At 41.0% G+C, this 17,645-nt stretch overlaps 1 protein-coding gene across 1 annotated transcript in view; it reads left to right on the forward strand.

The window, feature by feature from the left end:
* The first annotated feature begins 256 nt into the window (after window positions 1–256).
* SLC17A6 (solute carrier family 17 member 6) overlaps window positions 257–17,645 on the forward strand; it is a 37,484-nt gene continuing 20,095 nt past the window's right edge. The window contains exons 1-3 of the mRNA XM_019742622.2: window positions 257–954; window positions 3,663–3,915; window positions 5,496–5,614. Coding sequence (XP_019598181.1) covers window positions 869–954; window positions 3,663–3,915; window positions 5,496–5,614 — 458 coding nt within the window. The 5' untranslated portion in view covers window positions 257–868. The remainder of the gene's footprint in view (window positions 955–3,662; window positions 3,916–5,495; window positions 5,615–17,645) is intronic.

Below are 17,645 nucleotides of genomic sequence, written 5' to 3' on the forward strand. Positions count from 1 at the left end.
GGTCGTTGGTCAGGGCGATCCGCCAGGCTCCCCTAGAAAGTTGGCAATCTGGTCAGCCAAAAGAAGCTTCCTCTTTTTCTGAAACTTACTCTGTCCGTGGTGCTGAACCATTCTGCCCAGACGCTCCCAGATGGGCGCTGTCAGCCGTGCTGAAAAAAATCTTCCCTGACGCTGCCCAAATCAGAACTGTGTTATTTACTCACGTCCTCAAAGAGCAGCAAGCTTTCTCCATCTTAATTCGACTCTACCGCAGAGCAGAGTTGCGCCGGCGTGATGGGAGGAGACCATAGGCAAGGAGAGAAAAACTAATGGCAACATTGCTCACCTGAGACCTAAAATGCTCCCATGAGTTTTGGTAGTGCTGTGCTCCTTACAGCACATACACCATTTTTTAAAAAGTACTATTCTTTTGACTTTGTCCTTACACAGGATTCTGTGCTATTTCCACCCTTCCATTTAAAAGCCACAAGACTTGATAGCAATAAGGCTTTCGACACTGGAAATTAAAATTGTTTTTCAGTGGGCTGACTTCCAGGACTAGGACTCATCGGCACCCGCCCAAATACCATGGCACTGCGTGTGCCCTTTGCCACCGGATCCTCCCCTTCCAATGACACTTTCTGATTGTGTCTACCAACTCTCCTATTAGGAAACCCGTGGGTTGCATGCAGCTATTCTGTTGTATTCTCCTTCTCACTCTCCCTCCCATCTCTCACTCGCACTCTTGCTGGAGGCACACCAATACCGTTCTGCTGAGGAGAAAAAGCCCACAACTACCTTAAGGGGTTAAGACAATATGCGCAACTCTCGCCTGTTATAGCGACCACTATTTAAATCTGGCAAGAGCCCGACACTAGTCTTTGCAAGAATGGAGTCGGTAAAACAAAGGATTGTGACCCCAGGAAAAGAAGGGCTAAAGAATTTTGCTGGAAAATCCCTCGGCCAGATCTACAGGTAAGAGAAACCAAACCCATGTTTGCCTGGGGCTCAGCATGAAAAAAATCTGCAGGGCTATTTCCGTAAACCCTGGTTGCTTAGAGAGATTGTAATATGATCGGAAAGTCTTTTTTACTGCTGGAGTGGGGCTGCTCTGGAAACCTGCTTATTTATTCAAGAATGTTGCACTAAATGAACCTGTCTGCTGTGTGTGTGTGTGTGTGTGTGTGTGTGTGTGTGTGTGCATATGTGTGATTTTTTCCCCCTACCTGCAGATTCTCATCCTTTCCTTTCCAGAATTTATCCTCTTTACAATTGAAAAACAACAAGTATCTGTTCAAAGAACCTTTCTTTTGGTTCTTATAGTGACACCAAATTAAATTCCTTTGATGCAGACAAAAAAACACCTTTTTAAAAATTAACAAAGAAATCCCAAAGAGTAATGGCAAAAAGAAATTTAGATCTTAGCTTCAGAACCACTTGAGAAGTGAATCCCCAGTGCAATCATCCTTCCGTACAGAAGGAAAAGTCAAAATGTATCAATAATTGATAGCTGAAGTGATTCTTCTCTCTAAACCTAAAACAATGTATATGTATTTTTCATTATTCGACCTCTCCTCGAAGTCTATTTCTTGCATGGGAAATGTCACAGTACTTATAAGAAAAGCCATAATAATAACCAGCAAAATGACTTTGAAAGTACTGGGAATTATTTTTTAAAAAATTTTTTTATCCTCCCTGTAGTCATTGTACTAATTAGGCTGTAAATTTCACAACTTTAAATCCTTTCAAGAATAGTATCTGAATGCACTGTTTCTTAATAATATGAGCAAAATCAAGAAGAGAGGGCAGACACAAAAGGATAGTTGATTCCAAGAGAGCGCTAATTTTCACAATTGGGAAATTGAAGCCTATGGAAATGTAAAGGAAATGACCAACGTGCCTCCCAATTTTCAAAATCTCTTCGGTTCTGGTGGGCTTCCGATGGGCTTGATCATGCACCTATGCGGCAGTAGATACCGCAAGGGCCCTGCAGTCCCGCAGTTGCCCTGGAAAGGGTTGTGCTTTCCCCTCCCGACTGCCATCAGGTGGGGAGTTCAGGTGCAGAGTTCAACTTTGCATATATGAGCATATGAAGCCAATGTAAAAAAGATAATAATAAATCTCATTAGGTGAAATTTTCTTTCCCAGAATTGTCCTGTGTTCTACAATTGGGATTGGACTTTAGAAATAAGCATGAACGTGGCAGCAAATATCTTTATGACCTATTTATTCCCAGGTGGTGTTTTGTAGAATTGAGAAGTCTGACTTTTTTTTTTTTCTTGTAGCTTTAAATAGCTTGACAGCCATCTCCCAAACTGTGCATTCTTGGAATGTATGTAAAAATTTCATTTGCTTTACCCGTGTGTATGAAAAAAATTGTGTGTGGATACATCATGTAAAGGGCACACATAAAAATTAATTATATGGTGGATTGGAAAACATCTGAAAATTGTAAACGGAGAGTTGCTTTGTTTAAATATTAAAAGTATCCATCTCAAGGGTCCACGGTGATGTTACCGTTCACAGGCGTCTTTTTTTTTTTTTCTTTTTCAAATAGAAATTTCACAGATAAATTGTGGACTAGAAGAACATTATCAGATTTTAGTAAAACCGTTCCATCACTCCGCTTTCCCCTTCCCCCTTCCCCCAAGGACGAAAGCTTAAACGGAATTGAATCAGACGGGTGAAATCTTGTGAAATACTGTGAAAATTAAAACAACACAAAACAAAAACTAAATATGAGACCTTCTACCTTGGTGTGGAATATCTTACAAGAGTTGATTTGGGGGCGCATTTGCGTATCTGGGAGTCGTATTTTAAGTCTTTGGAAACAGGCCCGTGACATTTTTTCGGGGTTTGTATCCGAGATAGTAATGACGCAAGGTTGTGAATAATTAATTATTCATGTTATGGCACTAGGAAGCTTAGGTGTCGGCCATATGTTGCGGAGGCCTTTGTTTCAAACTCGAGTAAAAGGAGGGGAGAAAAGTAAGATGTGTAACCGGAGAGTAAACGTTGAATTGGCTGGAGGAAGGGGCAGTAGAGCGCGTGGCACTCCCAGAGAGCATTCACAGACCTTCTCCGCGTGGGCACTGCGGTGAAAGGAGAGGCCTTAGTCCCGAGGGCCCCGGGCTCAGCTGGGGGGCCGGGATCGAGGCATCCTCACCCCAGAAAGCTGCAACTTGATTGGAAAGGAAGGGGGTGCAGGGCTGTGGCTGGGCTGGGCAGCAGCAGAGAGGCCCGCAGGAGGCTGGGTGGTTGGATAAGCCTCCTGTCGCTGGGGCAAAGCACTGCGGGTGTGAGGCGTCGCCACAGGTTCTGAGTAGGCGCTTTTGGGGTAACCCTCATAAACTGCAGACCCCGCAAGAGAGTTAGGCCCAAGCGGCCTGTGTATGTGAATGAAGTCACGGCGGGAGGATCTGGAGGGAATGGGGATTGGATGCCAGAGGCCAGGAGGTATTAAAGTTGAAGGGATGCTGACGCCGGGAAGGGGACTCGCAGAGGGTGGAGAGCCCGGGAGGTCCTAAAGCCTAAGGTCTTCCTAGCACCCTCACCCCCCAGGGAGGAGGAGCGAGTCAGCGCCCCTCCCCCCGGCTCTGATGGGCCCTGAGAATTGGGAACCGTCCGGCGTCTGGGGTTCCTAACCCGAGGCTTCCTTGCCTCTACCCCGCTCTGCCGCGCAGGGTGCTAGAGAAGAAGCAAGAGGCCGGGGAGACCATTGAGCTGACGGAGGATGGGAAACCCCTGGAGGTGCCTGAGAAAAAGGCGCCCCTGTGTGACTGCACGTGCTTCGGTCTGCCACGTCGCTACATCATTGCCATCATGAGCGGCCTGGGCTTCTGCATCTCCTTCGGCATCCGCTGCAACCTGGGCGTGGCCATCGTGGACATGGTCAACAACAGCACCATCCACCGCGGGGGCAAGGTCATCAAAGAGGTGGGCAACCGCTGGTTGTACGGTTGCGCAAAGCCGTGTCACCTGTTGGAGCCCGGTTTCCCACGCCCTCACTCCCACCCCAACTGAATGCGAAAGGCCTGGATGCTCCCTCAGCTCCCTTCTAGCCCTGCCCTTCTAGAATGAACCCTTCTAGGATTATCACCTCCCGTCTTGCTCCTGAAGCAAGTCGCTTCTGCCCGCTGGGCCTCTCACCCGCAAAGGGGAAAACAGTATCTAGCGCAGTAGATTTTTGAGAAGAGTGACTTCATACAAGAAGGTGGTGCTTAGTAATGTCCGCTAAATCAAATGGAAATATTTTTCCTTTTACTCCGAGGAACGGAGCGGCATCTGAGTTATAATTTCCCCGACTTCTTCCAATTCTCACCAAATATTCTCAGTCAAAATGAAACAAAACCGAGAAACAAATCAAATCAATTGTGCGCCTATAAGGGGCCTTTCGGATCCCTGCACCGGGCTGAAGGGGAAGACGTGCCGCAGCGCAGGCGCACGTGGGGGTCTCCGGAATCCAGTCCCCTAATCTTACTGCCTGTGTGGTGGGTGACCCCTAGGGAGAGAAAGGTCAACGCCAAAGTCACAAAAACCCTTGGGTCCCTACTTTCTGTTCAGGGATCTGAGTGACCATAAGCCAGGCAGAGGGAGGGTTGGGAGGGAGTAACTGCTGACACACTGTGTGCATGGAAGCAGTGAGCCGCCGACCCGCCTCGGGGATTCCGGGACACCCTGCAAAGTGCGTTTGTTTTCAAAATTTTACTCAGAGGGAGAAAAGGGGGCCCCAATTCCCCAGGCTGAATAAGCGCTCTCTCCCCTTCTCATGCAGCTATTTCGCCCTAGTTTACTTTAAGGTGCACCTGGTTCTGCTGCCCCCGCCGGGCCCTGCAAACACACCCCTCTCCGGCTTTTAGGACCACCCCCAAAGCAACACCTCTCTCTCCATTGACTCCCCAAATTTCCTGGACTACGCCAAGTCATTCCGGCCCCCGGTCATCTCCATTTTTCTGGGACCATCCTTCCCCCAGCTCCTCCAACTCCGTATCTTCTATCCCAACCTCACCACCTTCCTTCCCCAGAATTTCCCCGGTAGGGATTCCATTCTCCAAGAGATTCCACCACGGTCCGCACTGAATGGAGTCGGCTAACGCACCCCGCCAGGGGTCTCTATCCCCAGCTGGCTAACGGAATCCCTTCCCAGAGAGTCTTAATTTTCCAAACGAGAGCCCCGAGGAATCCTCATTCATCGAGGTGAGGTGATCCGACCCGCCTAACGTTTTCCGAGAGCAAAGCCAGGACTCCCAGCTTTGCAACTAATCACACTACATTTCAAATGAGCACGATTATTAGGTCAAAGAGGCGTTTCTTCTCTATAAGTCTAGATTCAGTTTTGTTAGGAAACGAAAATTAAGCCACCTCCACCCCGGAATGCAGGGAGCACCCCGGGGGTTGAGGGTTCTCTGGCCCAAGAACCACTGAAGGTGAATCTTCAGCCCAGGCACTTATTCTACTCTCTCCCCTCCACCCCATTTTTTAAAGTTTTTTAAATTATTTTTCTCCCTACTCCCTAGAAAGCCAAATTCAACTGGGACCCGGAAACCGTGGGGATGATCCACGGTTCTTTCTTTTGGGGCTACATCATCACCCAGATTCCGGGTGGCTACATCGCGTCTCGGCTGGCAGCCAACAGGTAATTCGCGGGGCCGGGCTTAGGGTGGTGGAGCTTGTACACTCAGAAGGGCTAGCAGAGGCTGGGGGGGTGGGGGGGGCAGGGACGACAGCCTCGCGGGGATTCGAAACTCCTGGGCGAGGGCCCGCGCACCCAGTGTAGAAGCAGGAACTGTTGGTGCTTCCTTCTTGAATAAGGCCCCCAAAAAGCATTCGGGCTCTCCCGGGCGGGCGCACTTTGTAGCTTCCTCTCTGCTCTGGGCGAGCCGGCCCTTCGCAAAATAGTCGACGTGCCTTAAGGCCTAGAAGGAACTGAAGCCTGGCGAAGAGAGGGCCGGGCAGGAAGGCTGGTGCACAAAGGGGGCGTCACGTGCTGCGCTCTCCCCTGCGGGTCCCGCGGGTGCCCCAGCTCCTTGCGGCGCTGACCTCCCGGCACCGTGCGTCGCAGAGCTCCCGGCAGCCGGCCCAGATGGTGCTCTGGGGCTGAAGGATTTGTTTCTATGGAGGCAGGCGGGATTTTAGGCACCCGGGGCGCGATTCCACCTGTTAATGAGCTCGGCTGAGTAGGGGCGGGGGGTGGGGAAGGCGCTCAGCTGCGCCCAGTGGCCTCCAACCTTGCTGCGCTGGTGGCTGCAAGCCGAGGTCCTAGCGCCAGCCCCAAGGAGTGCCCCCAGCGCCAACTTGCAGAGGCAGCCCCAAATTTTGGGCAAAAGGACTGATGGGGTGGGGGGATCAAGGAGTACAGCCTGGCCTTCAGAGGGTGAGAGGCCGCTTCATTTGCTTCACTGTGTATTACGATAAACAAAACTAAATGCTCCTTAGATCTGAATTGTTTATGCTGAGCAAGAACACATGCCCTCGCCCTTCCAGGTATTGCCGCTTAGAGACTGCAAATAAAGACTTCCGGTTTTCCTTCAGACCTTGTACCTAAGGCCTCACCCCTCTCCATCCCCCAAAAGGTGGGAAGTAATCTAGAACTGGGCACCTCTCTAGTCTTGATCTCTTCTCTGCTTTTGTAAAACTGGTCTCTCCATCTCAGTGAAATCTCTTAGGCTTCCTGTTTTGTTTCGTTTTTTGTTTTTGTCACCTACAATCCCATTCACCAGAGGTGTTCTCCTATCCAGTATTTCTCAGTCCCCTCCAAGGCCAAAGAAGGAATTTTTGGAAATTTAGCTTAGACTTCATGATTCTAGGGTGAGGATTTTTGGACTGTCCCTCAAAACGTCAAGAGGAGTGCAATAGATTAGAAATAGTGTCCTGTGAATATCATCTTTACCTTGACAGTAAGGATGGTTAACACTCAGACCCAACAGGAGACAAAATATTCTTTTAAAAAAGGAATCAGTTTAAAATGAAAATCATTAATTGTTAGATCACCCAATTTTATGGATGGGATAAATCAAAGAACAAAAAAAGGTAGCAGGCAGAAAAATCTAAAGGAAGTATTCCCTTAAATATTACTAGTAATGAACATGTTACATTTTTGGCTTTCATATCCCTAATGCATAGTGTCTTGGGTCATTTTTGTTTCCTAAAAAATATTTTCTGAAACAAAATAAACTTCCCCAGAAAGAAACTACAAACATACATATATGAACTATTTTCATTTCAGGGGGAAAATATCCAACAATTCACCAAAACCCAAAATGATACATGAAACTCAGTGTAATGTGAACTGAAAATATAATGGCTGTGCCTGGAAGATTTTCTCAGAGTCAAACCTTCAGCTTGCCAAATGTTAAAATGCTAACATTTTCCTGCCAGGAAAAAAAACACCAGGGATGCCCCAGCTTTCCCTGGTTGTAACACTGGGAGGTTTTCCTGCTTTAAAAAACAAAACAAAAAACAATATCATTGTTATAATTTGTCATGTTTAGTAAAGAAATCACTGATGCTGACTCAGGTTCTAACTTTTTTGGTAGATTTTCCTCAAGAAAAATTTTTGAATTTTAGAATTTTTACTTGGATCTGAATTCACCTTACTTTTAAATGAGTACTCAAAGGAGAGAAACTTAATATTTTTACATATAGTGTTTTGTGTTCTACTGGACTGAGAAAATTAAGTTAAAATTCATTGTAAAATATTATGAACAGACAGAAGATTATAAACTAACTTCCTTATTACATCTTAGAATTTTAACATATTTGCTTCATTTTTAAAATAGAACAAAACATTACACACAGTTGAAGCCTCCTGTGAAAGGAGGTTTTTAAAATATGTAACATTCCCTTTTTTGGTTATAAAAGTATTAATACTAAATACAACATATAAAAAAGATAATAAAAATCATAAAAAGTCACCTAGAGAGCCTGTTATTAACACATTGATGTATTTCCAGTTGGTCCTATATATACTACATAGAATTTTATCTTAGAAGCCTTTTTTAAAACACAAAATCTGAGAGATTTTTTAGAATTGGTTTAAAAGATATGTATTTTTCTATTATGATTATTTTTCAAAAACAGTAAAAACAACACAGAAAGACCAGTTTTCCACCTACAGTATTGTATGCCCATTCCAATAAGCTTCTCCATATAGATCATTTAATAATAGAACAAGGTTTCTTTCTGGTGGCATCCTGGGGACAGAGTCCTTTCCCTCTAGGTATGAAAGAAGTGCCCTTTGGAAAGTTTGCCATCACTGTTATGGGTGGAACTGGAGCAGAGGCACTGAGGTGGTGGAGACAGCTCCTCAAGAGAGAAGGGTTCCTGGTTACACTTCCTGGCAAATGTCTCAGTGAAAAACAAACAGCAAGGATTTGGAGTCTCCATATTATGGATTAAGCAAAATCAGCCCCACATTTGGTCAGAATACAGAGTTCTGGTTCTTTTTCTGGTCAAATGATAAGATTCTTGTTTTCCAGCTCATTGAGAGGAGGAGCTGAGGGAGTCCTAGGGAGAGGAAACACAGATCCAGAGGGGAGCTCTTGTATTATTTTTTCCTTTGTCTTTCCTTAACAGGCTATTGCACCATCCTGGGTAGGAGAATTACTCACCTCCATGGAGGGCCTTAGAGTGGGGAGTCAAAGGACTCCTCGCAAAATCTGTAATGTTTTCAGATGAGAACATATTGAACATACTGATTAAAAGGTGTTGGGGACAAATTAATTTTGTCTTTAAATAGTATAGGTTATGGGTTTTTCAGTAGTCCAGATATTTACAAATGTGTAATTGCTAAGGACTATTTTTAACTTGCATGTAGAGAGTGTTGAGGAACCTGGACAAGTATTTAATGGGAGAAACAACAGAAGTTTTGCAGTGGGCATAACCAAAGAAGGTTAGATTTACCAAAGAAATTTGGTGGACACTATGTTTTTAATGGATAATATTATATACACAAAGACTGCCCTTGCCTTTGTCTAGGTGGTAATATTAAACCTTATTTAAAAATGTTCCCTATTCCCTTGTCCTTCTGATTTCTCAACCCAGCTTTAATTTTTTGACATAGCACTTATTGCCAGCTCTCGTACCAATAGTTTACTGATTTTTCTTTGTTTAAGGTCTGCCTTTCTCCAATAAAATGTAAGCTCCATGACAAAAGAAGGAGTTTTGTCCATGTTATTTTTACTGCTATATGCCTAGCATCTCAGAGGGTTCCTGGCCCATGATAGATACTTGTTGAATAAATAAAATGAACACCACAACGAAGGATTTGGGGCTTTTAAAAAAAAGGCAGTATGGTATAGTGGTTAAGATGTGGGTTCTAAAGCAAAACTATATGGGTTCAGATGCTTGAATGTGCTATTTAAAAACTGAATCACATTAAATATTATTTAACCTCTCTGAGCCTCAGTTTATATTTCTGTAAAAGGGGACTAATCAAAGTACCTACCTGATATGGTTATCATGACATCTAAAGAAGAGGATCTGTTAGAAAGTATCTGGCACTCAATAATTGCTTGCTGTTGTCATTCATTATTAATAAAATCTTAAATTCAGAAAAAAAGTTAAAATAAAAATATTCCCCATGACCATTAACATTACTTGTGTTTAAATTTGCCTTAAGTATGAGTAGTGAAAAAGGATTATTTTTATTATTAAAAAATGCCTCTTTTCACATGTCAGATTTCTACTTTTAAAATTATTTCATCTTACACATTATGCACAATTAATATTGTTGTTCACTGGAAATGTCATAAATCTCATTTGAAGGCTTTTAAAGAGCTGTCTTTAAAATATTTTTTAGCCAAGAGTATAGAGAGTGCATGCAAGCTTGAGGTTGAATTCCTCTGTGGAAAATTAGTTTCTTTTTCCCTGCCCTAAATCAAAGCACTAAATCAAAGAGGATCTAGTTCCTTGTGCAACATTTTGTCTTTTCATGTATTTCTTTGGTTTCAAACTTGACTTTTGCTAAAGAAAAAATAGTTCTTTATTTGAATGAGGATTGCATGTGTCTGTAGCATAGAGTGCACTTTCTATACTAGAAAGAACCCACATTAGAGCTGGACAGGGCTCATCTAATCCAATCCTCTCATTTTACAAAACAGGAAAGGAAATAGAGAATCAGGGAGGTGGTGACTTGCCCAAGGTCACAAGAGATTGTGACTAAAATTCAAGTGTCCAGTAGGACATGGCCACAGGCTACATCCACTTTGAAATTTGACATCTCTGCCTGATATATGCTTCATTGCAGAGTTCACGTTCAGCAGCAGACTGAGCCATCTGCTCTCTGAATGAGTGCCTACAATCTATCATGCTCCAAATCCTGGACAAAAATCCATGAATTAGAGAGAGAAGCCTTTAGCAGTCTCAAGAGATCCTTAGATTTTTGTGGCAGGAGAAACATGCTGTATTTTTGTGTGTATACTGGCTCCCAAACTATTTGGCCACAACATGAGTGATTCTGTTCTTTTCTCTGCAAAAGGCAGTATCCAAACCTGATAATGACTTAAACAGATAGTATGATTATCTGTAGAAGAAAACATGGTATTTAGAACTTTTCCTCTTACCCAGCCCCTTTGGAAATTTGGGCTCCTAGAAAATTGCAGAGGTTTGAACATGACTAGGAGTAGTTCAGACCTTTTGTCTGCAATGAAGAAGGGTTCTTCCTTGGGATTCCAAATGATACAATTCAGTTCATACTACTGATAGAAAAGAGAGTAATTTATATTTAAAAATGAACAGATTTAAATGTATGGATTTTAAAGCTTTACTAATGTGCATTTATGAAAATGAAATTTGATATACTTTAGGTAAATATTCTGGCTAGCCTGATTATGAAAAATCCTCTTGTGAGAATGATTTTCAGAAAGAAAGGAACAAAGATATTTTAAATATAACACCTTCATATTTTAAGCCCAGAAAGAAATGATTTTACTGGCATGATTGTTTTTTTGCCACAGAATTAAACAATAAATATGTGCTTTATTTAGTAGAATAAGCATTTATCAGAAATGACATCTTAAGTCTCATCATCAAACACACACACACACACACACACACACACACACACACACAACCTAACTGTCTATTTATCTGTATCTATCTATCTATCTATCTATCTATCTATCTATCTATCTATCTACCATCTATCATATTTATTTTTTTCCTCTCTACTTGCGTACTGTCTATTGCAACATCCATTGTAATCTAAGGTTTCTTAACTCTTGTACTGAGAAACATTCACACATTCCTTTTGTGTGAGACAGTAATTCAGACTGTGAACATAAAGCCCGCTGCAAGGGACCACCATCTTGCTACGGTGGAAAAACAGTTTATAGTCATCTAGTCTTTCAGGGCCAGAGGTGACGATTTCTATCTCACTCATCTAGCTGCCTATCAAACATCTAGCTGCCTTCCCATTGTGGGCCCTATAGGTTAGATATCTAGGGCAATGCAGATGAGGCCTTTTTCTGTCTGACAAAAGAAAATACCCTTTCCACAAGATGAATAGATGGATCAAGAGTGGGACGGGTCCCTAAAGGGCTTGCACGTGGTTTGCTGACATGAGCTTTTTTCTCAGCACCTCTCTCTTTCCAGTCTCTCTCCTCTCACCCCTTTCTAGCTTAGCTCTGGCTTCCCCGGTGGCTGCCACATCCCACTACCGCAGTGCAGAGGCAGCCTCTGGAGGGGAGGGGCATGATTTAGAGGGAGGAGTCAGGTGAGCAGCTGGTAGAATGATTTTCTCCCTGCCATATGCCACTGTTGGGGCTGTCTAATTTCTTTGTCATGAGTGATGAAGTCATTTTTACAACTTAATGATGTACCAAGGGACCCAGCGGGCTGGCTTGTGCTTGTGTATTCCTTTTTTAATATGTGAGTAGGGGCATCAGATGTGACAAAGGGAGGTGCCAGAGCACTGATTTGATTAGATTAAATAGATTAAACAGCCTGAATCAGTCTATTCCTGCAGACCCTCTAGGAGAGGATTAGTGCCACACCTGGGGTGAGGAACAGTAGTTCCCTGTTAAGTGACAAGGTACTGCCCAAATGGAAATTGATTGATTGATTTAGGGAAAATGGATATAAGCTGTAGATATGACAAGTCACCAGTGTTTCTGCCACCTCTTCTGGGCAAATCCTTGTGGAGTGGGGTTGATATATGAGGACGCTTGTGGTTGTGGTCAAAGAAAAAAAATATGTATGTGATTGGGGATTTCACAGCCAACTCATGCTGGGCCACGCTGAACGTTAATTATCAAGCAGGGTGTAGGACAGGTTTTCAACAGCAGCATTTGCTTTTCCAAACATTTCTGTATCAGGGATACTATATGCCTCTCAATTTTGGCAATCTGTATTAATATAGGGCCTTCTGCAGCCCCGCACCCACCCACACACAGACCAGTGTTTTAAAAGTGATTGTACGTAAGAAAATATAATCATTTTACACTGTAAGACAAAAGAAAGGAAAGACATGTGTACATGTGTGTATATGTGTACCATATGCAGAGAAAAAACAAGTAGAAATTAGGTTTTAACTTGAAAATAAGGAAATTGAATTTATTTTAATATGTCATTTGCTGCAGAGGAAATCATAAGGAAAACAATAATTTTAAGTAGCTTTCAAGTGGTTTATCATTTTTAAAAACAATCTTAATTATCAAATGGCCCTAATTTCACAGAAATTACAGTGATGTTCTTTGAGAAATTGAAAGCATGCATCAATTTCCAATCCTGTTCTTCAGTCATAGAAAAGTTAAGATTTTTCACATTTAGTTTGCACATTTCTTTGTTGTTTTTTCTCAGCCCAATTATAGATGACTCATTTCTGACTGATATGAATATAAATATACTGATATAAATACTGATTGATATTATAGAGAATTGAGATTTACAGTTCAAAAAATAAAAATGGGCAAATATTTATTTGGGGAAATTTATTTCTAGAAAATATTTTTTTATGTAAAATGTCTTTCTTTATTTTCCCATATATTACTTACCTTTACTTGGAAAAAAGGATATTAGACTTTAAGTGAGTTGTTGAAATTTAAATGGATTATGAAGCAAAACCCCAAAACAAAACTGAAACCCAGAATATAAATCAGAAGTCAGATTAATTTTACAAATATGTAATTGTTTAATTGTATTGAATAGAGCATCAATTTTCTATAGTCACCAATTTATTAAAACATTCTCAAATACATAATTATTTGACATGTCATATAATTTAACATTTAGCCTATGGACAAACATTGAAAATGAACCTGAAAAAAATCAACAGTGGAATTTTAGAAGACAAAAGGATTGTAAAAATGAACCTAAATAAACAGCACAAGTATTCTCTTTAGGCCTACTGCAGTCATGCAGTAACATGATTGCTTAATTTATATGATGGAGGAGAGGACAGCCTTCTGTTTTCCTGTAGTTAAAAAGAGTCTAGAAATGTAGCTGTTAGATTAAAATGGGGGGAAATAGGAAGCCCCCTCAATGGAGTGGAAACACAGAATAGATACTCTCACCATGTAAAGTGGAGAGGGGTGAGTGAATGTAAGAGCTTTTTAATCAATGTGAAGTAGATCATTCAGGGATAAAATGTCCACCTCTCCCTAAATAGTACATTTGTATTGGGGGTGGGAAGAAGAAAGAGGAGGATATGAATTATGAATCATCTTCTAATTGCCTTACTTCTCCATTTCAGGAGACAGATGAAATTAGAATTGAATAGAATAATAAATATATGTATCACTAAACATTTTTATATGTATACCATCTTTCTTCCTCATAGAGACTCTATAAGGCAGACATTCTTACACCTGCTTTATTGATGAGGAAAGTGAACACAGAATAGCAGTTATTTTCCCAAAGATCAATAGCTGGTAAGAGGAAGAGGGGGAGTATGAACCCCATTGTGTCTGACTTCAAATGATGTCCTTCTTTACTAAGCAAATTTCTCCTCTTGTATAGGTTTCCTGTGCATGTCCTTAAAGAAAATCTATTATACAGACTCTTAAAAAATACTATAGTACTTAGTGCTGGGCTATGTCCACAGGAAAGAGCATGGCTATGGAATAATCGGAAGATTTATTTATTTGCGTGATTTTGCTTTTTAGACAAGTCTTTTGAAAGAGGATAGACTTGAAAAACCTATTATGGTGGATATTATTTTCAGTGCAGCTTTGCTGTGAAATGCAATTATGTGTTAAAGTTAAGAGTGATGGTAGGAATAAGAAAACTCACATGAATATTAAATATCCCTTGGTATATAATCTATTTTCTTCTGTCTGTTGGGATACAAAGAAATATATTCAATTCTCATGTTTGTTTGTTTTTGTAACATCAGGCCAAACAAAAATGATGACTGTCAAGCATAATACAATATACACAACTACATTAAGTATTGATAAATGATGAGATTCTTTAAGGAGAGAATATATCACCTCTAAAACATTGCAACCTAATTTAAGTTTGAGGGTAGAGCTTCAGAGACAGTGGTTTCAAAGGCTCATCAAGATACTGTGGTGAACAGAAAGTGTAATGGCAGTTGGTTTCAGGAGATTTGAGAGTGTTGTCTGCAAGACTTAAGGATGAGGCCAGACTGAGCCATGTACTTGAACTTAGCAACTATCTCAAGTGAGGATTTATCCACAGGGGTACTCTAAATTCTAGACCATAGCTGCCATTCTACAGTTTTTCTATGAAAGTAACTCAGCTTCCTAGGATTGTTTAGGATACCCAGAATGGCAGTTTGTTCCCCATCAGAAGCTGAAGAACAAATAAATGGTCAATTGATTGAAAACAATATCAGGCTAAAGAAGTTTCAAAGAAGAAAAATCTGTTATCACCTACCTATACGTCAGGAAGGGAAGTTATCATTGCCTTCTATTTAAAGTATTTATACAAAAGTGTAAGAGGGTGACATATACAAAACCTTCTGCTTAGCATCATGACATTTGAAGAAGTGAAATAAAGACCTGGACTATATTATCCAAGAGACTCAAATAACTTAGAGTGTGGAGAAGCACGTGATATCCTGGTTTAAGTCTTATAAAAGTGTTCTATGGTGGTTTAGAAATATCTATGAGAGATTAGTCTGAAAAGAGGTGTGTCTCTGTGTAAGAGAAGTATTGGGGGTAAGGGTGAGGGTATACCAAGACAGGTGTAATTGATTTAGAGAGGGCTGTCAATTTGAAAAAAAAAAAAATGCTTCCTGTTTGATATTTTAGATCAACTATTGAAGCACAGATTGAGAGGCTAATGTATGTTGATTAATTCTGTATGATTTCAAAATGGGAGCTAGAATACCCACTACATGTTTTCATGAACTTAAGCTGCTAGAATTTCAGGATGATGTGGAATGACTCTGACTCCACAGACACAGAAATAGCATTATTTAATCAGGGCAAAAACATTCTGGAAGAAAAGGACAAAGACTAACAGTTCTCTGAAAACTGTATTGAAGGTTAAGCAATGTCTATGTAATAATAGCTGGTATTTATAAACCATTTGCTATGAACCAGACACTGTCTCCTTTCATAATTGATTTATTTAATCTTCTTCATGACTTTGAACTATAAGAACTTATCTCCATTTGCAGATGTATACATCGAAGCTTGGAGAATTTAAGTGATAACAACTTGCTCAACATCATACCTAGTGAGAAACTAGAGTTGGAATTTGAATTCATACAGTGTATTCTTAACTAATATTCTGTCATGCTGTTGGTATGTCCTTAAGAAAAATACGGCAGCTGCTCTGTCAATTTGGTCAGGGAGGACAATTAAAACCAGGCCAGCAAATTTCATTTTGGGTCTTGCTCAAATGATCTAATTACGATTTGTATTTTGTAAAAGATATCATTCCTTTTCATAAGTGATTCCATTCCACCCTTACCACTCCCCTCTCTAATAAAAGGTAAGCCCCTTATTGCAGCTATGTTTAGGTCTTTTCATTTTAGGTCTGACTTGCCCTAGCCCTGCCCCTTTTTGTGATGTCTAAGGGGAGGAGTATCTAGCACAGTACTGCTAAACCCATGATTCTCAAATCAGGAAAAGTAACATCAGCATCACCCGGGAACTTGCTAGAAATGCAAATTCTCAGTTCCCACACAAACCTGTTGAATCGGAAGCTCTGGGACCCAGCAATCTGTGTTTGAACAAGCCAGCTAGGATGATTATCACCGTAAAGTTGGGAAATCACTACGCTATTTTATTTTCTGGAACTTCTCTTCCATACTCAGTTCTAGGATTTTTTCCATTTGTTTTGAAACCTAGACTTTGTTCATGAAAGGCAGAACCCTTCTACATTTACTTATTTTAAAACGTAGGTGGGATGGGGTAGAGGTCTGTTCTGCTCCCCACAGCTGCGACCATCTATCTTTCAATAATGTTCTTGTCTTTCATGGTTTTGACTTTATCTACCAGAGCTGGCACTGTTAGTACTAGTTCTAGTACTAGTGTTAGTTCTGCTGATGTTAAAGTATTAGTAGAGCATAGTGGTTGAGTATCTAGGATCTACAACCAGACAGAGTAAATATAAACAATAGTTCTCCACTTAGTATCTATGTGACCTTAGCAAGTTATTTAAGCTCACCGAGACTTGGTTATTCTATCTATGAAATAAGGATAGCAGTAGTAGCTTTCTCATATTACTATTGCTCGTTTAAAACAAGAATCTACAGCAGGGACTGGCACACACTAACAATTCAATAACCATTGGCTATTATTATTTCTACTTGACAGACTCACACTTATGGATTTGTGTATATGTGCATTATGTCATTTAGTGTCACAGAAATCCTGTGAAATATAATATATTAATATCATTGTACAAGTCTTAACACCCCTTAAATGCTTAGGATGTGCCAGACATTCTTCTGGGTGCTTTACTTGTAATAACTTGTAGATTCCATTAATATCTCCATTTTGCAGATGAGAAATGAAGCATAAATAGTAAAATAAACTGCTCAAGATAACTCAAGTAATCAGTGACAGAAATAAACTTTGAACCTGGGGAGTCTGGTCCTAGGAACCATGCTTTTGATCATGACACACACAGCCCTTTTTATAGACAGCTAATCAGAAGCCTATAAGGTTAGTAACTTCCAGTCACATCTTTATCAAGTGACACAGCTAGAGTCCTATAAAAATTTCTGCATCACACTTATGTCACTTTCTTTTTCTCTACCACCATTATTGACTTTGGCGCCTGTTCCCCTGCAAGCCATCATCTTGCCTTAACTTACATGAATCCTGATCACCTTCTGTCACCCTGGCCTCATAGATGCCTCTCCCTTAAATTCTTGTAAGCTTCACGTTTACTTCACCTTAGTAGCTAATCATCTATTAGTCTAAGACCCTAAACTCCATCATTTCCAAGATGTCATGGACTTATGGACTCTGCTCTTTTCCTCTGGTCCTATCTACTTTTCCTCAACCCTCCCCCACCCCAACACCATCCTTGTTCATCATCTCACTCTTGATGTTCTTATTTCTATCACCTGTCCCACTATGTCCAGCCATTTTCAATACTACCCTCATGTAATCTCTTCCATTCTTTGAAACTTTGCTGATCCATTTTCTATTTTTGGAATTCCTTTTTTCTTTTTTTTCTTCATTTTCCAATGCCAAACTTGAAAGTTTCCTTATGAATCGCACCCCAGTTGGAATGAATTTCTT

This window comes from Rhinolophus sinicus, linkage group LG06 (genome assembly GCF_036562045.2).
Source record: "Rhinolophus sinicus isolate RSC01 linkage group LG06, ASM3656204v1, whole genome shotgun sequence".
NCBI lineage: Eukaryota > Metazoa > Chordata > Mammalia > Chiroptera > Rhinolophidae > Rhinolophus > Rhinolophus sinicus.